Here is a 25,291-nt window from a genome sequence, read left to right as displayed (position 1 = left end):
TCTGAGTATTAATAACTAGCGAATCACGATTTATTAAGCAGAACTCATTAAACAACAGTTCTACATGTTGAACACAGAAAGTCCAACATATTGTACCTTGATCAGTAAGAATCCAGTATCAGACACAAGATGTTTTATTCGCTGACTTTGATTCGGCGGTGAAGGCGTGGGCTGGGACCCACCGGCGACCAGACCACTGGCTGGGAAACCCTCCAGGGTCTCGGCCGGGCCTCCCACCGAGGTGCAGGCACTGGACTTGGCGTGGGACTCTGCTAATTTGAGAGAGAAGTAAAGACATGAAACACCGACAGAACACACGAGGAGCTCAGAACAGAACGCGACCCGTCCAACCCAAGCGCGCCCTAGATCCAAGTTCTACTAGCTCTCTACTGGGGTCAACGTTATGCCCAGGATATGCTGTGGTCACAAAGCGAAGGTCTAGCAACTTGTGGGTGTCCCTAGCGACAAAAGTAACCATCTAGACTAGCGACTTTGGCGACTTTTTGGTGAATTTGGCTACTCGTCTTTTAAGTGACAAAATCATTGTTTTTCAACACAACTGTTGCCCTGCGCCGCTGTCAGAAGCATTTCTAATGGTGAAATAATGCTGCAGATTAGCTCTGATCTGTAAAAAAGCTGCTAGACTGCCTTCTTGTATTATAGACGTAGCTGTGCACACATGTTTTAATGCTGTGACGAATACGTAATGTCATGACATCATCTGGCGACTTGTAGCGACTTTTAAAAGAGCCAATAACGACTTTCTGTGATTATCTTAGCAACACTGAGTCCACTGGAAAATCCATGTTGGAAATCCAAATTTGTTCACTGAAAAAATACAGTAGCTCTTTCAATGGCACTAGTCTTAAATTACAATACAATATATTTCAATACAGTTATAATATGATGTAAATGTCTATGAGCTTTTAAATAAATTGTTGGAGGCTAAATCTGATACGTATGATGTTAACATAAGAATGTTGATAGAAGTTTTGATAAATGGATTTAAGAATATTAGATTAGATTTTCACTTAACTGTGGGACATATGGAAGTGTAATCTGCAAAGTGAAGTGGGACAAAACCTGGTGTTCCAAAGGTGAATATCTACTGGTCTATTACTCTCCCGGAAGATAAGTAAGGTTATCATGACAACTGAATCATTTGAATCACCATGTTGTTTTGTGTGCAAACAATATTGTGCAGAAGCAAAATCTCTTCTCACAAACAATACATTATTGATGCACGATATATCGGCATTAACACCGGTATCGGACAATATTTGGTATTTTTTAACATATCGGTATCGGTCCGCTTGGCCGATATATCGGCTGATGGAAAAAAAATATGTATTTTGTTGTTATTTCACTGAAATATACACATTCGTGCACAACAGACTGGAGGTTGTGAGTGCTTCCTCATACCAATATCATATATTTTTTTACGTTCGATGATATGTTTCGAAAATTAAAAAAAGACATTCAAAACTTCAGTTTGTATGATTTTAAGTTAGTAAAAATGGTTACTGGTCAAATTTGGAAAAAATATCTATCAGTTAATATCGGTTATCTGCTCTTACAACAACATTTATATCAGATAATGGTATCGGCCAAAATTTTCACACCGGTGCATACCTACAATACATCTAAGTTCTATTAGCTCTCTACTGTCCTACTGTCCACTACCGTCCCCCGAGGCCCTCTAGTCGCCGTACCCCATAGCCCAGGGGCCCTTTGATTGGCGTACCCCAGGGGCCCTCTGGTTGCCGTACCGCATGGCCCAGGGGCCCTCTGCTTGCCATATCCCGTGGCCCAGGGGCCCTTTGATTGCCGTGGCCCAGGGGCCCTCTAGACACTGTACCATATGGCCCAGAAGCCCTTTGGTTGCCATATCCCGTGGCTCAGGGGCCCTCTGATTGCCGTCCCCCGTGGCCCAGGGGCCATCTGATTGCCGTCCCCCGTGGCCCAGGGGCCCTTTCATTGCCGTGGCCCAGGGGCTCTTTAGTCACTGTACCGTACGGCCCAGAAGCCCTTTGATTGCTGTTTCCCGTGGCCCAGGGGCCCTCTGATTGCCGTCCCCCATGGCCCAGGGGCCATCTGATTGCAGTCCCCCGTGGCCCAGGGGCCCTTTCATTGCCGTGGCCCAGGGGCCCTCTAGTCACTGTACCGTACGGCCCAGAAGCCCTTTGATTGCTGTTTCCCGTGGCCCAGGGGCCCTCTGGTTGCCATATCCCGTGGCTCAGGGGCCCTTTGATTGCCGTCCCCCATGGCCCAGGGGCCATCTGATTGCCGTCCCCCCTCTGGTTGCTGTACCACATGACCCTGGGGCCCTCTGGTTCCTATGTCCTGTGGCCCGTCCAGAGAAGGTTCTGTTCATCTGAGGGGCCCGGCTACAGATCCGGACGGGACGGAGGCGGAGTTCATCATATAAATGTGGAACCTTCTGCGGGTCACAGCAACAACAACACACACTGCTCTCACTTCATGATTGGATGATTCTGCTGCGACACAAACAAGTTAAATGAAGAAATCTGGTCACGTGACCAACATGCAGCATTAATACTCTGCGGACCAGCTGATGGAATATAACTGAGTATGTAAACAGCAAGTAAACCTGCAGATTAAGTCACATATGATCTAAAGTGATTAAGTGAGATTCATCCATATGAGCAGTACTCGAGTAAAAGTCTTAAAGTATCTGATATTAAATCAACTTCAGCATCAAAAGTATCTGTAACTGATCCATATATTTACATGTATGTTTGTATTGTATATTGTGAATCAGCTGATCATCACAATCACTGTTTTCATCTGATTGATGAGAAAATCAATCAATTAAAAAAATGATGCAGTGTGTAATCTGTGAAGTAACTAACTGAAGTCTTAGTTGTGGTCAGACGGAGTGTAGTTACATTCAGGCCACAGCAGCATGAAGACAGGAGCAGCGGAACAGTGGCCCAGATCCGGCCTGAAGCTGGCATAAGGCACATGACCCGAACGTGGCCCAGGTGTGGCAAAGGTGGTGCTGTCTTGACTCTGGCAGACAAGATATGGGCCAGTTGTTGAGTGGAGTATTCAGCCCATATATGAAATTAGAACTCTGGGCCACATAACGTGAGGCCGGACTCATCCCACCGTCAGAATTAAGTTTTAGATATTTTTGAGTGATGCCAAAAAGCCACAAACAGCATAAAATGAGTTTATGACTGTTGGTATGACATCAGTCACAGTTTGAGCTGCGAGCCTGAACAGCACAGTTCAACTTCGTTAAGAGTTAAATGTCCCAACTTGTGTCTATTTTCTGCTGTTTGGCTTAAAGCATTTTTGTAAGCGATGTGACCTGAGGTGGAACGAGTGTGATGTGGTGCAGACACAATCAATCATCACCATCAATATGTTTGTCACTGTCATTACTGCACATTTTTTATTTTGGGTCATTTTATATGTTATTATGTTTATCATGTACATTATTTGTATTACTTAAGTTACTAATAAATACAATTTTAGTATATTACTGTTGCATTATATATTTCATTGTCATTTTGTAGCACTTTAATTTGTGTGTTTTCCTGTAAGTGTTTGGACTGATTGGCTCCTTCATGCTTTTGTTTTGGTGGGCACAGGTATGTTTGTGAGGTAGTGATCAGCCATGCAGATTGAGGTAGATGGTTGTTGTTGCTGGGCAACCCCAGGCTGGACCGTACCATTAACATGCAGATACAGGGGGGTGGTCAATATGGATGGCTGTTCTTGCCAAAAGACAAAGACAACATTAGATGTATTACTACAATTTTGAATAAATATTATATTAACTATGAGTTAGTAATTTAATTTGTTTTTTTAACCAAATTTTTGCCCCCCTCCATCGGTTACTTGTCAGCACCCGCTAACTGTTGTTAGCACATGAAGAGCTTCAGGATTAAACTGTGAGACATTAAAGATGATTTTATGTTGGAAAACGAAACGTGTGAACATGTTCAGCCTGCGGTGACACGCAGCTTATTACACACATTCAACACTCACAGACGTTGAGACGAGGGGACAGGAAGTGCTAACATGCTAACATGCTAACTGATTTCTGAGTTTTAGGACTGCTGGAAAGTGAACTGACCCCTCCAGCCAATCAGAACGGAGGATTGAGTCAGACGCTGGTGTAAGTCATTTATAAAACATCCTGATATGAAACTGAGTGAACAGCTCGTCTGCCAGCGACCCCCAAACCAACATTATGTGACATGAAATAATAAATAATGTCATAAAAGCACAACTGAAGACTGAAGCTGCACAGGGACAAATAAAAGTCAACACACAATAAATGATGTCAGAGAAAAACTTGGATTTTATTCACTTCAAATCCTTCAGTTTGAACATGTTTGAATCAATTCAACACACGACTTCAGACGGAGGACGAGGATCTCCAGTTTCAGCTCCGATCTGACCTGCGATCAGTCTGACGGGTCTTCAAAGCGTTCTGTCCACAGCCGTGAACAGCAGAGTTTGAAAGGCCTCAGCTGATTGGTCCTCAGCTGCAGAGAAACAGGAGCAGCGATGAGAAACAAACACAACATGAACACAAACACGTCAGTGATTAACAACAATTATTCAAGCAGCCAAAGTTTCAAAACGACTTGAAGCTTTTAGAATCTTTGAAAGTTGTTATTGATCGACCCTCAGAGATAAAGTTCATTCACTTTGTACTGAAGCTTTTTCTTAGTGTGCGTGTTAACCAGCTGCTGAGGATTATTATCAGCTGTGTTCAACAACCATGTTCTGATGGGTTCTGTTCTGCTGAGCTGAGCTGAGCTTCACAGTGTTCTGGACCTGTGTGTCCTGGGTCTTCCTCAGGGTTTCCTCCTGGTGGAACATGCCAGGAACACCTCCCTAGGGAGGCGTCCAGGGGGCATCCGAAACAGATGCCCGAGCCACCTCAGCTGGCTCCTCTCGATGTGGAGGAGCAGCGGCTCTACTCCGAGCTCCTCCCGGGTGACAGAGCTCCTCACCCTGTCTCTAAGGAAGCGCCGCGCCACCCTGCGGAGGAAACTCATTTCAGCCGCTTGTATCCAGGATCTTATTCTTTTGGTCATGACCCAAAGTACATGCCCGTAAGCTGAAAAAACAGTGAAGAGACCTATCCTCGACCCAAAGGCGCAGGGAGGCGACCCTCTCATTCACTGGGGTGAACTCCAACACATGTCGGCTGAGCTGAGGAGCTATAAGCAAACCCACACCAGCTCGCCGCCTCTCATCGCGGGCAACTCCAGAGCAGAAGAGAGTCCAGCCTCTCTCAAGGAGTTGGGCTCCAGAGCCCAGACTGTGCGTGGAGGTGAGTTTGACTCTCTCTAGCCGGTACCGCTCAACCTCCCGCACGAGCTCAGGATCTTTCCGCCCCAGCGAGGTGACATTCCATGTCCCCGTGGCCAGAGTCACCATCCGGGGATTGGGTTGTCGGGGCCCCGCCCATTAATGCCACCCAAATCAATGGAACCAATCTTAGTCTGACCCGTCACCTAGGACAAGGTTTGCCTTGGGAGACCCTATCAGGGGCATTAAGCCCCTTGGATCATTCAGGTGCTCAAACCCCTCCACCATGATAAGGTGCCGGTTCAAGGAGGAGCCAGTTCGCAGTCCACGCTTGTCGGGGCATGCTGCCAGCATCTGTGGACCCTCCTGACAAAAAGTTATTAAAAGAAATTTGATATTCCAAACAATACTCTAGTTATTAAATAACAATTTCCTGTATATTTTGCTCAAAACAGAAAGTGTTGCATATCTCCACATTGGTTGGTCCGAATTACCGTATTGACCTGAATATAGGATGCCCCGATTATAAGACGACCCCTCTTTTCAAGACCAGTCTTCAAAAAAATACCCTGATCACCAAAATTTGTTTTTCAATAACAAACTCACAGACCCTCCTGTCAGTCTCTTGGAAGCGGCCGCTTGGAGGACCACGATAAGCTTTTCTCTTACTGTTAGCGTTTTTCAGTCGGTCTTTTTGGACACGTCATCTTCGAACGTTACACTCCGTAACTCTATATTTCTCAGCTGGCTGACAGTTGTTTGGCGCCTCTGCTGCATTGACCACCATTATCTTAAAATCAGCATCATAGCTCCACCTCAGATGTCTGTAAACTTGCCCCACTTTTGATTCACTTTGCTCTGTACAATCACAGCAGCGCTCCATGTTTCATCTCCTGTCACTTCTTCTCCGCTGTGATTGACAGATGACAGCCACAGTGTCAGTGACGTCTCTACAATAAGATGGCGCCCTCTGCCGTTGCAGTCGTGTAGCGACCCAGACAACTAACAGCATGTGTCAGCGGTTAGACCCCGGTTATAAGACGACCCCAACTTTTCACATTATTTTCATAGAAATAAACCTCGTCCTATATTCGGGTCAATACGGTACATCAAACTCATGTGACTACTTCCCCGTGAGCCCGTAAATGTTTATATCTCAACATCGGTTGGTTGGATTAAGAAAAAACTTGGAACAATTATTGCCAATTCCCTCCTGAGGACAGCTGACAAAATGGTTACCAATCCGCCACTAGGTGGCGCTCTGGTGGCAGTCTAATTGAATATGTGTCACTGTGCCCACACCATGACTATTATGTCAGTGAAATTCGTGGGCATGGTTTAGACTGGCCCCTGTAACGCACACACCAAAAATAACCAGCAGGTTACATATAATATAATATACCACATGCCACATAATATGGCTGACATTTAAACGTTAAACTTTATATCTGTGTGTTCCATGAATTCACCTGAATGGTGTGATGTAAGCCACGCCCACTTTCGCAGAAAATTTCCATTCGAAAACTCACTATAAATGAAAAACGTATTTTTTCCAACTCCTCCTCGGCCATTTGACCGATTTGCACCAAACTTTGCAGGTAGCATCTGTGGAAAAAAACTTATCAAAAGCTTTCACCTACGTCACACCTGGTGGGTGGCTCCATTTTGGCATTATAACTTCCACATACAATTTGCCATCTACTTCTAATCCAATATTATATATTATTAAGTGTTAAAATAAAATGTTTCATAATCAAATAAGTTGCTTTTAATTGTTAATTTTCTTGTTCTGAGTTTTCTCTGTTAAAATCATGTGTAAATATGTAATAATTACAGTTTACTATGTGTGATGATAGGAATATTGAAAAATGTATCATTAAACTTGTTATTTAGCTTTTTAAAAAATATTATGACACAATGAATGCATTAATCACTCAGTTGGGTATTTACATAAGAGATTATAGAGTATCGAGTATCTAGTGGTCAGAATGAGCTTATGGCCGTTCGAGTCGTGTTGGAATTCCGGCCCGTCTTAAGTCCAACTGACACTTTGGTCCAATCAGGAACATATAATTTGACCGGATCGAACTCTGGGGTTGTGGAAAGCGCACTGTTATGCCCTCACCAACATATCAATCATTAAGATGAATTGGATCAGATCTGACTGGACTGAACCCGCCACAGTGGCTGGTACTCTCCATCCCTAGTGTGTGTCTGTGTGCGTATGTGTGTCTACTTACAGTCAGGCCCTCTCACATCTGTATAGACAGTGAAATGAACCTTTCTTGAAGGAGTCTGAGACCTTACAGGATCTCTTCAAGTTACAGCTGGAAACAGAGAGGAGACGTGATCATAACCAGAACCAGAGGTGGACCGCACACTGCGCATCTCTACATTTGTCCCTCCAATGAACGGAACGTGAATCATGTGGATGTTGTCTTACTTTCGGAACATGTATAAAAGTGTTTTCGCGCTGGTACATGCCGCGTAATTGCTGGTGAAGGTCGGCCCGGAACAGTTTTTCCTGCGGTAACAGCCTACATACTTCATCACCAGGCCAGAACCTGGAGGAGAGAGAAGTGTCACACAGTGACGACGTCGCTTCATTCGGTCACAAGCTGACAAACAGACTGAACGTAGCTGACGAGGACAGAAAGACGAGTGTGTGTTGACTCACGGCAGGACAACTGTGTGTGCTTCGGAAGAGTCTTGACTCGCCAATTCTCTGTGAACACACACGGGTGAGACTGAAGTGACATCATCACATCATCATTTACATTTACATCTCTATGTTAACACTCATGAACTGATCATTTCATAAAAAGTTGTGAAAGCAGCAGAACAGTAAATAATGAATCAGAATAAAAACTCACCAGCAGCTCCAGTGGAACACCAAGCTGCAACCAGCACTGTAACACAACACAGTAACACAACACTGTAACACAACACAGTAACACAACACTGTAACACAACACTGTAACACAACACAGTAACACAACACGGTAACACAACACCGGAGTCACGGAGAGTAACTAAGTACATTTCCTCAGTCAGTCAGTGAGCACTGGACTGTATGAATGTGCTCCACTACATCTGAGAGGAGACTCACGGCCGAGGACGATGAGGCTCAGTCGGACCATGTTTGCTTCTCTCAGCTTCTCTTCTGTCTTCACCTGAAGACCGTCTGATGCTGAGAGCGTCTCTACGACAGGTATTTATGCTTCTCTCCTCGCAGCACACCTGTTGACACCTGTCCGCCGCCGGCGAAGGCAAACAGGACCTGGTTACTGACCAACATGTAAATCCCCTTTAGAGCTGCAGGGCAGAAACTGTTGTCCAAGGGAGGAACCGGGTCACAACATGTGCTGGTTCTGAAGGTTTTCTCATTCCTTCTGCATGACTGCTCATATACAAGTGTTATTGATAAGACCACGAGGAGCTATAATCAATAAAAAGAGGTGCGTCAGTCAACAAGAAGACTTTTGTGGCATTTTGAGTGATCTGGAAGCTTCTGAGAGAAAAATGCTGACTTGATAACAAATATTCATATAAAACATGACGAGCACTAAAGTCCATAACAAAGACGCGTGTCCTAATTATCCAGAGCAGTGAAACCACCAGCATGGATCTGGAGTCTCTGGGTCACATGACCTGCTATAACCTGATGAACCATATTGATAATATTTATGGACGGGCCCTCAGTGGAACCTCTGTGTTCTGTAGCTGATCTAACCGTCCTCTTACTGCCAACACCAGGTCAAAGTAACGCAGCTGGATCTGGATCTGGACTCTCACTTCACCACAGTCCCGACATGTTGTGAGCGTCAGCTGCACGCTCGCTCTGGCTTCAACTACAATCACTCATCCTCCAACATTTGCACAGCGGACCAGAGATGTGTTGGACTTTATGAAGCTGGAGAAGGTGAGACACGATGTTCAGGCTCAGCTGACAGGTTGACATTGATATGACGAGCTGTCCTCAGTCAGACTGTGTATTTGTGTCTTTATCTTTCCTTGTGCATCGTTTCCCTCTGAATGTTATCGTGGGTGGAGGATGTTGATAATTTCAGACTCGTTCATGCAACCATTCGTTAACTGTTGTAATCAAATATAGAATATAGAATAAAGGTGTAGTGACTGTTAGCAGCATCCTGGATTCTGTCACCTGGAGCTGTTGACATACGTTAAGAATGTGAATGTTTCCTTTGTTATATTCCAGCAGACAGAGATCAGTCAACAGGCCGACTGCTGGAAGCTGTTTGACCTGAGAACATTTTACAGCTCATCATGATGTCATCACATGTGTTCAGCTGGCTTTAAGGTCTCATGTTGGAGCCTTCTGGAACATCACACACTGTGGATGGGAGATGAGTTTGTCTGATATTAATTCATCTGTTACTCAGCAACTTGTCATTTCCAGTTGTTAACGTCTTCATTTCTAATCGTTCGTAATGTCAGCCAGTGCACGTCTCAGTGTCTGATGATGTTGGTTTCTTCTTGTTACTGGAACAATGTTGTTTTTGTGTTCTTGTACTTTTGACAGTGTTTAAGTGTCACAGGATGAGTCACCAGCTCATCGCAGGGTCCTCACCGATGGCAGAGGCCGCCACACAAGGTGCCAACTGCACATCAGGAGCAGTTTTGGGGTTCAGTATCTTGCTCAAGGACACTTCGACATGCAGCTCAGCACCACCCCAGGGGAGCCATTCACACCAGTGACCTTCCGCTCACTGGTGACCTGCTCTACCCGCTGAGCTACAGCCGCCCCCCAAAAATATATATAATATCACACATTTTAACTCAACTTGTAATGTCATCTTAATCAACTTTTTCCATAAATACACTTCTGATAAAATCTCTCACCTCTGACGTCATGGAAGGCTCGATAGGATTTCTGATAGAACAGAAGCATCTGAGAACACCAGGCCACCTGGTTCAGATGCAGGCTTGAGATCTGTTTCAATAAAGATACACAACAGGTCGACACCTTTAATGATGAGAGCCCAGAAACTACATTTGCTGATTTTAATTCATCCCGCTCCTCTTTCTTTTCTTTTTAAAGAGGAAAATAATGGTTTAATGATTGACTGAGCAGCCGAGCCAATCACATTTCAACAGAAACAAGGATCACAAGATACTGAACCCCACGTTGCTCATCAGGGCCCTGTGATGAGCTGGTGACTTGCCCAGGGAGCCCTCGCCCTGAGACAAGGCTGGGATTGGCTCCAGCAGCAACACGTCACGACCCCATGGAAAGAAATAAGCGGTTACAGACAATGACATGACGTATTCAAACAAGGCATTTACACTTTGGCACACTCTCAAACACCACACCACTGGGAAGTTTTCACAGAACAGGAAAAACTATGCAAAAACCAAGAGAAGGGGAGCTGCAAATTTTCACCCCAAGAAGCCTCTGATGTCATTCACCACATCGAGGAACTGTTTGGGACAAAGACTGGATCCTCCCTCATGGAGCTTCTAAACGCAGTGGGTGTGTTGGAGAAGGAAGCTCTGGCACTCTCCAGCCAGAGTCCATCATGCTGTGGAGTAAAAGAAAAGATCATCGGGAGATTTATTAGGTTGAGCCTGCAGATTGAAGCAACAAAAATACAAAATGACAGGAAAAAACAACTCTTAAAATATGGCCATCTTGGAAGCAAAAGCCAAACCAAGAAGGTGAAAGAGAACAGTGGCCTCGGTTCAACATCAAGCAACCCCAGAACAGCTGGAAGTGTTTCAGGATAAAGCCAACATCACTGCCTCTCCACCAACCTGTATCCTGCAAACATCACTGTTCCACCAACTACAGTCATTAACAAGAGACATGCAACATCCTCATCATCACTCCTGAGCTGCAAGATCTTTGGTCCTTAATCTTCAGTTCTCCTGATGTGCATCAATGCTGTATGATTATTTAAATTATTAATTAACTATATATTCATTACAGTTACTAATATACAGACTCATCACCCATGTCATGAGGCACACTCGTGCACTCTAAGACAATCCAGTTCAACTGTTCTGCCACACATACTGCATTTATCAAACTTATACATTTCTATTTTTAGTTGACATCGTCAAAAAGCTGATCATTCTGGTAGCTTTTTATTACAGGAGTCATAGTGGATGCTGCTGTGCTGCAGTGCGTTATATTCATCAGTGCTGCTGATATTTTGCCCTTTCAATTAAAATACTTCAAGGCAACATAAACATAAAGTAGAATGAACACCTTTCTGATAATGTCAACAAAACTGAACATGTATAAGATTTATAAAAGCAGAATTTATGGCACAGCTGTTGTACTGCACTGCATGATGTTGCACAGGTGTATCAAATAATATGACACTTACTGACAGTTATGTTTAGTCTGATTCCTTTATTAATACTGAAGGTAATTCCCATTTAGTATGACTTATTGTGCTTGACCCACCTTACCATGTTTCCAGTGTCACTGCCTACATATTAACCTCGCTGCTAGTATAAATTAACAGCATTGGATTAAATTATATTTAGAGAACAGAATTGACATTTATCAGCCTGTTGTATGTGTTGCCATCATTATCCAGTGTGCTAGTTAGCCTAAACTTTTATCTGTTAATATTCTCTCAATCTTCTAATCTAGATGGGAACAATCACATACATACTTAATTACTCATGTCAATTTAATTCCAACGCACTACTGATGTGATAATGTCATTCTTTAAACATTTTACTGTGAAGAAGTGCTGCTCCGACTGTGTTCTCTATAGGAATTACATTGAGCGGTGGTTAGCTTGTGCTAACTTCCGGGACCTTTTGAGGGGCTCCGTGTTTCACCATTGCTGTGAAAAAACTGAACATTTGCAGTGAACGGAGGAGGCGCCACTCTCTCTCTACAGGACTGCAGTCGTTTTATGAGGTAAAAAAAACATTCCGACCGCCGGGCAGTTCATGAAGAAATGTCTGTATTGCGCATTTAGGCGTCTGGTATCCATATATCTGTACGAGTGAGTACAGTTTAATGTGGATCCTGACTAATATCTGGACCTAGCAGATTTAAATGTTGTATTTGATATTAGCTTTGGCTTGGTTGGGTTACAGGGTGCTGCTGGACGTTAGCGGAGGTGTGTGATCCACAGAGTGCAATTCTAGTGCAGCCCTTTTTTCTTTTTCAAAAAACAAATTTTAATCAATTTTCAGGCAAAAACATTAAACATTGAACACCGAGCTGTGGTTACATGTGATGTCTTGTAGAAAATTCTGTATCTTAAGGTTTAGAACTGTTGGCTAAACAAAACAACTGATAACATCACTGAGGAAGTTTTGACAGACACTGATCTATAAATCATCCCAAAATAGTTCCTTATTGATGTCAACACATGTTCATTATATTACAGTATTATTAATTGAGCCAGACTGACATATTTTTGGGGCAATATTGACTCATAGACAGATCATTATCGGCATATACGTTATGCACAGATATTATCATTTTTATTTTTTTCCCAGAACATCATTTAGAAAAGACTCTAACCTTTACATTTCCTGGAAAGTTTCCTTTTTGGATGATAAATTTTATTGTCAAACTGTCAAATATCCATTCTCCATTACATTTGTATCTTTTTGATATTGATTACCACACTTGACGGCTCATTGCTCAATTATCATATCACCCCCTAAAAATCCAGTATCAGGCTCTAATTAAATGCACATTGGATTTATTGAATATTGATTGTTTAGAACAGATGTTATCTTCTCTGACTCAGCTGCCGGTACAGTTGGATGGTCATGAGCTGAATTTCAGGATCTCCAGGTTTGATGTCGATCGCTCTCAGGAAGAAGCCGAGGGCGTCATCCAGCTCCCCTCTGCTGTAGCACTCCCTCCCTCTGCTGACCAGGGAGTCGTAGCTCTCATCATCCGACGTGGCAACATCTTTTGTGCCGTTCATCTTGACTCCTGGAGAGACGGTGCACTGATCCATTCTCTCGGAGGAGGTGAGCTCAGGATCGCTGGTTGATTCTTCCAGGTTACTGCTCATTTCCTCTTCAGACTCATCAACTCTGTCTCTTGACTTAGAGTACTCCTCCTCCTCCTCCTCCTCTACTTCTTCTAACTCCTCCTCGTCCTCTGTGTTTAATGTCTCTCCGATGGTCTCCTCCAGTTGGAGCTCATCATGGGTTGAACTGATGATCTCCTCCTCTTCAGCCTCATCAGAATGTCTCTCTGAAATGTCTTCATTGTAACCCTCCTCCTCCTCCTCTTCCTCCGCCTCCTCCTCCTCCAGGTCTTGGATGATGGAGTGGAGGAGGGAGCGGCGTGAAGCCACGGAGGTGTTTCCTCCGATGCTCTTTCTTGATTGGAGAGGGGTGGAGCCAGATGGTGCTGATTTAGGTGTGGAGGCTCCAAGAACCTGGAAGGAGTTGTCCAACTGACTCCTGTTCAATTCCTGCTTATCATCATCAGCATCTTCATCACTGTCATAAATCACTGCTGCTCGTTTCTTCTTGGTGGTTATAATGGAATCGTTAATCGACTCCATCTTAGAGTTATGGACACCGTTGAGGCTTCGCCCGAGTGCTTCTTCATGTTGTCTCTCAGAAAGAGATTTATATACATCAAAACTCCCGTCGATCTGTAGCTGTGAAAGTAACTTCTTCTCCTCTGCTTCTGTATCCTGTGGATCCAGGACATCCTGGTCTGAGAACATGTCACTGTCCTCGAGCTGTAAATTGAAGTTGCCTTCGAAGGACTCCAGCCTGGTGCTGACTCTGGACGATGTGTCTGCTTTGAAGCTTGAATTGGATGCTTGCAAGACAGAAAGTCTTTTGTTTTGCAGGGGTGTGAAATGTGGGTGCCCCAGGTCCATCTTAGAGTCATGTTCTGAGTGGGAGAATCCACTGAGCTGTTCATCATCAAACGCTGTGAGGTATTGCTGGCTGCTGTCACCTCCTGAAGCAACAGCAGCCTCAGACATCACAGACTCGTCCATCAGTTCTTGAACGGAGGCATCTGCAGGATCATCTGCATCATTGACCTCTGACATGGCCAAAGATCCCTGAAGCACTTGTTGAGGAGAGGCATCGGCTGCGTCTAAGTTACTCTTCTCCTGCTTGACAGATTGGTGTTTCAGAGAATCCAGATCCGGTTCTGAAAGCTTGTCTTCGCTGATATTTACAACAGGTTGTTCTTCTGTCATACTTTGATCTGCAGTTAGATCAATAATTCTGTCACTCAGATTCTGTTGGTCTTCCATCTCGCCAGAACAAGACTGGTCCAAGTCCACCACGATCGCTGACCGGTTAAAGTTGCTGTCATGTTGTGGATAGGAAGGACTTGGTCTAGGATTTCTTTTTTTCTCATGAGAGCGCTCTCTGTTGTTGTTCTCCACTGGTTGTCTGAGCCAGGCTGGTTCTGTGCTTGATGCCATGCTCTCTGCCAGCTGCATCTGTAACTCTGACTCAGCCTTCATCAGCTCCTGGGCCTTCTGGACCCTCCCTTCAATGTATTGGTGCTCTTGGTCCTCAGGGGCCTCATCGTGGTTGACATCGAGGGAAAACATGAGATCGTGGTCAGTTATCCCAAACATCTGCATGGCGTGGAGGTGGGCAATGTGCTCGTCCAGTTCGGGGTCTGTCCGTCGGTGTCTGGAGTGCAGATCCTGGAGCTGCATCTGTGTGGAAGAGGACCGGGTGTCCTCCAGAGTGAAGAGCTCCTTCAGCTCCTGCTTACTGAAGTACCGAAAAGGGTTCTTTTTATCTCCGGTATTCTGTCTGATGAGGGAGTCCTTGAAAACCTGCCGTCTGTAGATCTTCTCCTCCACTGTGCCGCAGGTGATCAGCCTATAGATGACGACGTTTTCAGTCTGGCCTATGCGGTACGCCCGGTCAACAGCCTGGGCATCTGTTGCCGGGTTCCAGCTGGGATCATAGATCACAACTCGGTTTGCTGCTGTTAAAGTGATGCCAACTCCTCCGACCTGTGTGGTCAGGAGGAAGACGGAGTAACTTTCATCCGTTTGGAACTGAGTGATGCGTCTCTCTCTCTCTGCAATCTGTGTAACTGTGCCATCCAGTCTCATGACTTTGAAGCCTCTGTTGCCCAGGATGCGTTCAATGATGTCGAGCACTTTCCTGTAATGAGCAAAGACTAGTGTGCGGTGGCCTTCTTGCTGCAGCCTTTCAAGAAGAGCAAAGAGAAAGACAAGTTTCCCAGACTCAGCTATTAAGGTGTTGTCGGGAATGTTGGCGATGCTGTGAGCGTCCGTCTCCGTGTCGTCACTCTGCTGACTTTCAACTGTACTTTCCTCCAAGCCTAACTTAGCGATGGCAGCGTCAGAGAGCAGTCTTGGGTGGTCGCACAGCTTTTTCAGTATGGTTAATTCAGCTAGAGGTGATCTGCTGGTCATGAGCAGCTCCTTGATATGGTCCAGTGAAATAAACTGCCTGTATATGTCTTCCTGAACAGAACTTAGGTAGGTCCAGACAATCAGATCGTTCTTTCTCGTCAGTGTGGGCATGACTGCACCAGAGTCTATTGGAAGGTCTGGAACTTGGCCATCCTTTCTGTCTGTATCTGCCTCTTTGCACTGGTGTGCACCGTTCATTTTATTTTTCTGCACTTCTGCTTTTGTTCTGCGGAGGAAGTGCGGTTTTATGATGGCCATGAGATTCTCAGACATCCGGGACCCAAGGGCCTTTTCCCCTGGAGTGGCATCCTTCTCCCTGGCACGAGTGATGGGGTTCTCGTACTCTGATTTAAACGTTTTAGCTGTGCCAAGGAGAGTGCCTTGGCAAGCAAAGTCAAAGAGAGCCCACATTTCTTTCAGGTTGTTCTGGACTGGAGTTCCTGTGAGAAGAACTCGGTTGTTCGAAGGTATGGCGGAGGCACTCTTGGCCGTTTTTGTAGTTGTGGTTTTTATTTTATGTGCCTCGTCCAGGATCATGTAGTCCCATGTGAACTCTTGGCCACGGTATGACGACAGTTGCTGCCAGTTATTCATAAGCATAGTGTACGTGGTGATGATGACGCCACCTCTCCTCTGCACTTTCTCCAGATTCCTGGTCCTCTCGCCTTTGCTGGTACCGTGGAACTCCTTGACTCTCATGCCAGGGGTCCACTTGGCGAACTCCTTGGTCCAGTTTGTGATGAGGGATGTTGGCATGACCAGCAGTGTGTGTTTAACCAGCTCATTATCATACATGCCAGAGAGGAATGAGATCACTTGGATGGTTTTACCAAGCCCCATGTCATCTGCCAAGATCCCTCCTGTCAGGCGGTCTCTGTACAGACTGTACATGAAGGCCACTCCGTTCCTCTGGTAGTCATAAAGCTTGTCATATAAATCTTTGAAAAGCATCAAACCGCTGCCGTTTACATTGACAAACTCTTCCTCATCATCTTCAGCCTGTGAAATAAGTTCCTCAATTTTCTTTATCCTGCTTTCAAGTTTTTGACTCTGGTGGATGCTGTAGGCCAACTTGAAGAACTTCAGAGCTTTGTGCATGTCGCCTTGTTTGGCAACGTCTTTACCATCCTGAATGAATCTGTAAGAGAGAAAAAAAAATCAAGGTTATTAATAAGAAATGTTGGCAGACAGCTCAGCCGTGAAATAAATGTTTTAAACAGTAAATTTCTCATATTGATGAATTAAGACATTATCTTTTTTTGTTACTTTATTGCCTTTCATGCACATTAACAAGCAATTAACATCACAAAAAAAGACAGAAAATCATCTTGAGATTAGATACAGATATTACTGTATAAAGATAGAGCACACACACACTTTTCTTACAAAAATAAGTCAGATGGTGGTGATTACAGTAGTTATTTTAAATAGAATTTAGCTTTTGAGGTATAAGAGTCTTAAGCGAGATCCATCTTTTCATAAAACTGGGCAGTCATATAATCCATCATGTTAACTTGCTTTACTTTCTGTAAGCGTTGTGCGATCGTGGGGGGGGGGGGGTTAGGTTTCATCCAGTTGTAGTAATCATTTTTCTTGCAATCATCAACAAAACATGTAATAAATAACATTGTTCTGTGTTAAACATGTCGTCAGGAAATACATCTTATAAAAATAACAGAGGGTCCAAGGGAATGTCCTTTGCCAGGATTTTTTCCAGTTCTTCTTTGGCCTTTTTCCAAAATATTTGTATTTAAATATATGAGTATGGTCACCGACCATACCACAGTTCCTCCAGTATTTGTTGCTGGGATTGTTTTTGGAGGAAAAGTTGTTGTCCTGAAGAACCTGGTTTTGACCTTCCAGTCAATTTTGGTTGGCTTCCAACCTATGGCATCTGGAACATGTGTTTTCCAAAGAGTCATCCTCTATTATTGCATTCAGCTCCAGTTCCCATTGTTGTTTGATGTGTAGTGTATTATCCAACATATCTATCCTTATCTTATTGTACATGTGAGATATTTTTTTTTTGTTGAGGAACCGTGTTCAAACAGATGTCTTAAAATGGCTTTCTATATTAGTAGGTTCCTTTCGTAAATGTTCCCAATCTGTATTGTTCGTAACATAATGTCTGACATGGATGTTACCGAGTCGACTACAGGCACGGCCCGTGATGACAGAGCTACAACTCCTCTTAGTTGCTTTTGGACTAGATTCCAGACCTTCAATGTGTGTATGACTCAAATAAAATTGATTTTAAGTTTTTTCTGAGATTGATGGCTAAGAAATGGAAGACTAGACAGGGGCACCCCTGGTATGGAGTTTTGTCCGGTCTCTAGGTCCTCGACAGCCCATGCCACCACCGCTCACAGCTGAGCTGCAGTCTTTCACACAGTCATACATGTTTTCAGTCTTCTGAAGGTGCTGTAGATCGAAGCCATCTTGATTATGAAGAGATGGTTCTGAATTGGTATTTGTTACAAATCAACAGAAATCAAAAAGTTGCTCAAAACAAACTCATGGATTCAGATGCTAGAAGTTTTTTTTGCAGTGTGGACTTCTTTACACTGAAAAAAGTACTTTATCTTTCCTACCTTCTCCAAAGAAATGTTGAAGCTCTGTTAAACTCTCACGCACTGTTTGTATTTTTCACTCATTTTATTGTTCACGCAACTGGATCACAACACGCAGAGTAATCAATCAAATATCAGGGCTGCTGTTAATAGCAGATATTTGTGATTAACCAATCAGTTTTTTTGTTTTGTCCACAATCTGATAATCAGATTCAGTTTCTGTCACAGACGAGGAAGGAAACCAGAAAATATTCACATTTAACAAACCAATATCAAACCAAAATCACTTATAACAAATCACAGATTATCAGAGTAGTCAGGGATTAATTTAATTGTTGACAACTAATAAAATATTGGCCGCAGGTCTATCAAATGGATCATGATAACAACCTGTTTGACACTGTTGCTGCTTCCTGGTTTATACAGAAGAAAGACTTTTCGAAATGGGAAATAAAAAACAAACTATGTCAATATACAGGGCTTTAGGCTAAAGCACAACTCCTGACTCTACACCTGAAGAAAGCAACCAGTAGAAATACCTTCAGATGAATTTCATGCAGACTGGTCATCAATACAGTTAATCAGAGCACCTGGCCTGACATCTGCTGCTCAGAATGAGCTACTGCACATCAGCAGTGAGGAGGGAACACTGCAGCGCTGATTTTAAAAGATTTGTTGTCTGATTCAAATCAATCTTCATTTAAATGATACAGTATAGATTCATAAAATCCATTTTTTTGCCTTTTTTCTGTGGTTGTGTGTCTGAAATAACACACAACAAACTCCAAATGAAGGCAGATTTTCCATTTGGCAAATAAATCTCTGAACTCTGTCACACTGACAGTTCATGATGACATAAAAACACCTCTGCCATGTTTATGTCATTTACAAACACATTTTCCTTTTTCTACTTCTTTCCTTTGCTGAAATACACAAGCCTACATCTGCAATAGGCCTATCACGATAATCAATAAATCAATTAATTACACGATGAATAAAAATGAGCTGGATAATTTTGCTGGAATCGATAATTTCCATTTGTTTGTTTTCCTGGTGTCTCTCACCTGAAGCCTCCTGTCAGTCAGTCAGTCTCTGTGTGGGAGGCCTGACATAACACCGAGCAGCCTGAGAGCCCCGTGAGGAGCAGCGAGCCAGACGGAGCGCCGGCTGACGTTTGACGGAATAAAAACAAAGATGGAATTGGTTTCAATGCTGAAGTCAACAGCTGCAGTGTGGGAGCACTTTGGATTCAAACCGAATGACCGCGGTGAACCACTTCACCTGGACGAGCCGGTAGGTCACATTTGTTGTAAAACAAAAGCAACTAAAAGTGGCAAAACAACAAACATGCATCTGCACCTAAAGCATCGTCATCTGATGCAGGTTTCCAGGACAAACTGCCTGGGAGAACATACGTGTCACAAACAGCAGCTCCAGAACTGTACAGCTAAAGACGACATACTGAAGGGTCAGCGTTACTGTTTCTGGCTGTGCAGAGACCGAGAGTCCTTTCTATTTATTGTTTCTGGTTGTTCTGTTTATTCATTTTGGATATTTAAAATGTCTTCTTCACATTCCAATTCCAATTCTAAATATTCTTTAGAAATAAAAGTTTATTGATCTTTGAAAGGGTGTTCTTGCATTATTATGCCATTATCAATATATTATTTGGAAAGTGGTCTCAAAACAACAATATTATCATTTATCACAATGATTTCTGGGACAATTTATCGTCCAGCAAAATGTGTTATCATGACAGGCCAATCTGTAATTACCTTTTTTGTTCCTTTGCTACAGAATATTTTTTTTTATTAGAGACTTATATTGTGACAATATCTCAATATTTCTCTACAGGCAAATTTTAACCATAAATCTCTGAAACCATTCAATTCAATAATTCAAGGAAACATCATTATTTTTATAACAAATCAGGTTAGAGGGTTCATTGTACAATTTACAGCATCAGTTGTCTTTTGAAATATTTCATATCCAAGCAATATTGGTTTGTAATGGAAATATCCTGAAGTGAGTTGATATCAGATCAAGTTGAGTCAGACTATGAAGAGGAAGTCAGCAGTGATACCGAGCTCTGCTGCAGGAGTAAACACAGACAAGCTACCATCCTGAAACATAAAGATATTTCAATTCACGCTCACTTAATACACACAAAAAAAACACACCAAGAAGCTGAAACTATTCAAAATTAAGTCATTTTTCTTGAAAAATTAACATAAATCATTAATGATAACAATAGTTTCTGACTCATTTCTGTTGATAAACTAAAACTTTTTCATATTGACTGTTGGCAGATTTTATTGAAGAGATGTTGGAGAAGTTCATTTAGTTTTAGAGAGACTTAAATTGAAACTCTCCCCAAAATACAACCGAGGGTCTTTTTGTGAATGTTCCCCGGTAAAATGTTCATTTAAAAGCATAATTATGAGGAAAAAGCCACTTTTAGGATTGACTGTATTTTCGTTTTCGGGTCAAACTGGGAGTGCAAATACTATAGTAGCATCAAAAAATCGCTATTTTTAAAACACTACGAAGGCTCGACACAACTTTGTTGGTAGTATCACCAGGGTCTCTACACATCTACTGTCTTCCAGCAACAACTATCCACGCGAGACCTCACGTGACATTTCCATATTTTGATCTTAGTATTGTTTCGATTATCTTGATAAAAATAGATACACACTATTACAGACTGATAGATGAACAGACTGTATCTGCTGACGAAGCTCAGGTCCTTTGGGGTGCAGGGGGACCTCCTGACCTCTTTCTATGACTCTGTGGCGGCATCAGCCATTTTCTATGGAGTAGTCTGCTGGTGCAGCAGACAGGAGGAGACTTGATAAACTTATCTGGGATGCCCTCTTGACTCAGTGCAGGAGGTGGGAGAGAGCAGGATGATGGACAAGCTGTCATCACACCTGCAGGACACTATCTCAGCACTGGGCAGCTCCTTCAACAGGCTGATACACCCTCAGTGTGTGAAGGAGAGGGATCGCAGGTCCGTCCTTCCTGCTGCTGTCAGACTGGAGGACTTTAAAACCGAATTGAAAATGGAGTTCACCACATTCAAAGAAGAAAACAAGAAGGAATTCAAAGACGAACTCGAGGATTTTAAGAAGGACATTAACCAGCAGCTCACAGAGGCAACAACAGCAGCTAGCTGCACAAACAACGAGAATCACAGAGACCGAACAGAGAATCGAAGAGCTTGAAAACTGGAACGTGGAGGCAAAAGAAGCTCTACCTCAATCTATTAAACAACGAAGAATACTACAAGATATGCTGACAGACCAAGAAGGAAGAAGCCGACGGAACAACATCCGCATCTTTGGTCTACAAGAGGGAGCAGAGGGCAGCTCTGTAACACAACTCATCGAACAACTTCTGAAAAATGAACTGCCTCTGCCAACAAACGTGGATCTAGAATTATAACGACAATTATAAGGGGCGCATCAAGCTCTACTGCTGAAACCAGACGCTGATAAATCCCCGAGATCTGTCTTGGTGAACTTCCTTCAATACACGGTGAAAGAGCTGAGCGGGAGGGGAATCACGGCAGAGGTACCAGGGAGAGGTGCAGCCAGGACCGGGATGGAAGAGTCGGTAACTCAGAGGACACTGCTCTGTGAGCCACGCAGAGACTTCAGGAATTTCAAAGGAAACAATGGGCAAAGAGTATGTGAGTGCATTCAAAAGACTAAATAAGGCTACGGATGAAAAGATTATATTATATATTATATAATACAGAATATTGAGTGCACTCCTTGAATTGGTCATAATATTGATATATTGATCCCTTGTTATATCTGATCGGTAGCTAAGAGCATATTATACCCCATCACCACAAATCAAGAGAACTTACCAATTAAAATGGCGATCAAAAAACATCAAATATCTTGGTGTGACTTTGACGAAGCAGCTTGCCCACATTTATAAACTAAATTATGACCAGATTACTATATTTTTTCCAGTGTCTACCTATTAGGATTCCACAAGAAAAGTTTACAACTGGAAAAAGATAAACTTCCCAATTTGAAGGACTATTATCATGCAGCACAACTCAGACCAGCGGTCAAGTGGATTTCTATCAAATTCTGCAATGGCATACATAATTAAAAGATGAATCTTTTTGTTAAAATGTAAAAAAAAAACTCCATTAAAAATGTTAGTGTCAAAAAAAAGTGTCGCTTTCATCGTAATTATGCTTTTAAACGAATGTTTGACTTGGTACTTTCACAAAAAGACCCTAGATTGCATTTAGGCGAGAGTTTCACTTTAAATTTGGATCGAGGTCACTTAGTTCTTATCCATCAACCTTTGATTACTTCTACCACAACAGAGATACATATGCATTTGTTTGGAAGAGACCAATTGTGATGCGCCACCCAAACAGGAATTTTGGGGGTGTAATTATCCTTGGACACCATCAATTTCTTTGTGAGAATTACCTGTGGTATTGCTCCATCTGGTCGTCTGTGTCCATGGACAAAGACCTGCCGAGACAAAGTCAGAGTTAGACTGATGTCTCTCACAGTTACCGTCATCCAGCACACAAGATGCAGCAACACAGACTCAACAAGTTTAATACAAGTAAGTTCAATTACAGCCCCTAAACAAAGTCCAACTATTGAACGTTAAAAATCTCAGCAGAAGAATGGCACCAAGAAACTGAACTGTCTGGAGACTGCTTAAACTACTGTAAAGATGTAAGTGTTTGGTAGTTTAAAATAATCCTGATCTGTTCTTCTTCTGTGGTTGGACTCTGTATCTATCAACACACCTGGTTCTTAGTGGCAGATGTTATTTTCCATAATTAATCAAACTTCGTTGGCCAAAGGAGGATAATTAAACTTCCCATAATGTCAGCACATCATGCAATAACAGAATCTAAGACAACAAGACAGTGGTGGAAAAGTACTCAGATCCCAGTCCAAAATAAAAGTATTTCTACACCAACTCCTTCATTTAAGATTCTCTGCAGATATAAAAGGCTCATTGTAAAGTACCAGAAACCGAGATTGTAAGTTTCGTGTGGGGCTGAGCAACAAATATACGATATATATCGATATCGTGGTATGAGATTACAAACCCTCTCCGCTTCTGGATATGTTTATAGGTGATACATCATAAGTGACGTCTGTCCCTTGTTTTAAAGGCTCATTACAAGTGATGTCATTTTCTGAACACACCAGATTTGTTTGTATACTTGTCTTCACCCTCTTAGTCATTATATCCACATTACTGATGATTACTGATCAGAAATCTCATTGTGTTCAGATGTTGTCACAGTAGCAACAGTCACCAATAAATTATTGCTGCAATGCTGATATCAAAGTGGGACATATCTGGTTAAATGATGACTTTGTCAAACAGCTCTAAAAGTTACGAAGTGCTTTTGATAAGATTTCTGAAATATCGAGGTCTATGTTATATATTGTGATATTATTCTAAAGGAACACTCTGTAGTTCTGTGGAATAAAATGTTAATGAGAAGAGGAAGCTCTAACTAAATGAACAAACTCTCTGTTGTTTTACTTTGTTTATACGTGGCGGACCCTGCCACCTTTCTAGCTTCAAACAGTGTTCTGGGACCTTATTTTCCTCTGAGAGCAGCAGATTTATTCACGTATGGAAACAGGTTTGTATTATTACTCATTAATATTGTAAATACTAAAATTCTGTTTGAGTTTCTTCTACAAAACTACACAGAGCCTGAGGACGCGCTGCTCAGACTCTGTTTCAGCTTATTACACACAAATGACAACATAAAGTTACATTTCATTTCTGCCAATGAGTCCCCCTGAATCCTACACACTGGACCTTTAAATATATCTCCCTCTTTATAACAACATCATATGTTTTATGTCATATCTTAATCTGAGAAGTAACTAATAATGTCAGACAAAAGTTAAACATTTCAGTCTGAAATAAAGCAAAAAACAAACACTCTAGAAATATACTTAAGTAAAGTTATCTGAGAACATGTAAGATACTAAGTTAGTCTTAATAAAAAGACTAAACTACAAAGTGTAACTTTGTCATCAGCACCACGTTAACAACAACACAACATGTTAGCAGAAACGGCTAGCCTCTCACTTAAATCAACCTGTGGGACGTTAGCAATGATGCTAACTGTTAGCGAGTCTCCACACTGTTGGCTTTACTCACTTTTCCAGTTTCTCGGAAATCGCCGCAACTTCGTCATTTTGCGGAGAAACATCCATGTTGACACCGACACGATGAGGCGAACACAGCCGGGTCTGTAGACGTTTTCCCGGTCAGAAGCAGAAACACACGCCGGCGGCTGCTGCAGGCTTCACTAACCAGGAAGTCGGTGTGTTGGTGTGTTTGAACCCGCGGCTTTGCCCCCGCCATTTTTTCACAGCCTATCAGAGAGGACGCTCTAGTGACGCTACGACGAGGTTGTCCAATCAGGAGAATAACACCTAAAGTGGGCGGGAGTTACGTAAAATACAGCCAATGAGCAGCGTCGATTCAGGCAGGAAGTTTCCCATCAATGTTTTATTAGAAATCTTTGAGGTTTTTATGGGTATTTCCGATTTTAGCTTTGAGAATTTATTCAATGTCCAGAAGCCGAAAGACCAACTGAAGAAAGGGAATAAAACAAAAGTAAAAATGGATAACATAAAAATGTCATCCATCCAAATAGAGAAGGCAAAAATCTGTCATATTTTTCTTTCTGCACTACAGAACAGACGGTTTTATTATGAAGGCTCCTGGAGGTTCAGGTGAAGACAGCGATACAGCAAAAGCTCTTTTAAGCACTTTTCAAAACCTTTCCAGGTAGTTTAGTGTCTCTGAGAGGACTCGTGTTTCAGATCTACTTCAAACCAGCAGAGCTCAGTCTCTCAGGTTCTGCTTTGGAAGGACACATGAACAAATAATGACACAAATATGATGTATAATATAAAAGAAAGTGTTTAAAAATGTTGAATGAACACAGTTTGAGCTATAAAGATATAAAATGTTGAAGTTTTCACATCTATGATAAATATTAAA

General features: G+C 42.6%; 1 protein-coding gene across 1 annotated transcript; it reads right to left on the bottom strand.

Moving 5' to 3' along the window:
• Positions 1 to 12,748: 12,748 nt before the first annotated feature.
• On the bottom strand, positions 12,749 to 24,648 carry ercc6l (excision repair cross-complementation group 6-like). The gene is made up of 3 exons (XM_037098084.1): positions 24,440 to 24,648; positions 22,720 to 22,764; positions 12,749 to 16,824 (listed from the first exon to the last, which is right to left on the bottom strand). Exons 1-3 carry the CDS (start codon positions 24,493 to 24,495, stop codon positions 13,029 to 13,031), a joined length of 3,897 nt encoding a protein of 1,298 aa, XP_036953979.1. The 5' UTR covers positions 24,496 to 24,648; the 3' UTR covers positions 12,749 to 13,028.
• Between the last annotated feature and the right edge of the window lie 643 nt (positions 24,649 to 25,291).

This window comes from Acanthopagrus latus, chromosome 5, assembly GCF_904848185.1.
Source record: "Acanthopagrus latus isolate v.2019 chromosome 5, fAcaLat1.1, whole genome shotgun sequence".
Taxonomy (NCBI): domain Eukaryota; kingdom Metazoa; phylum Chordata; class Actinopteri; order Spariformes; family Sparidae; genus Acanthopagrus; species Acanthopagrus latus.
This window is presented reverse-complemented; position numbering and strand designations above follow the sequence as displayed.

What these genes read in the sequence shown, in the direction of transcription:
- ercc6l (XM_037098084.1), bottom strand. Translation starts at nt 24,495, where the DNA reads ATGGATGTTTCTCCGCAAAATGACGAAGTTGCGGCGATTTCCGAGAAA. An exon ending in ATTTCCGAGAAACTGGAAAA is followed by an intron (nt 22,765 to 24,439) that starts GTGAGTAAAGCC and finishes TTGTCTCGGCAG; the next exon opens with GTCTTTGTCCATGGACACAG. An exon ending in CAGATGGAGCAATACCACAG is followed by an intron (nt 16,825 to 22,719) that starts GTAATTCTCACA and finishes TCTCTCTTACAG; the next exon opens with ATTCATTCAGGATGGTAAAG.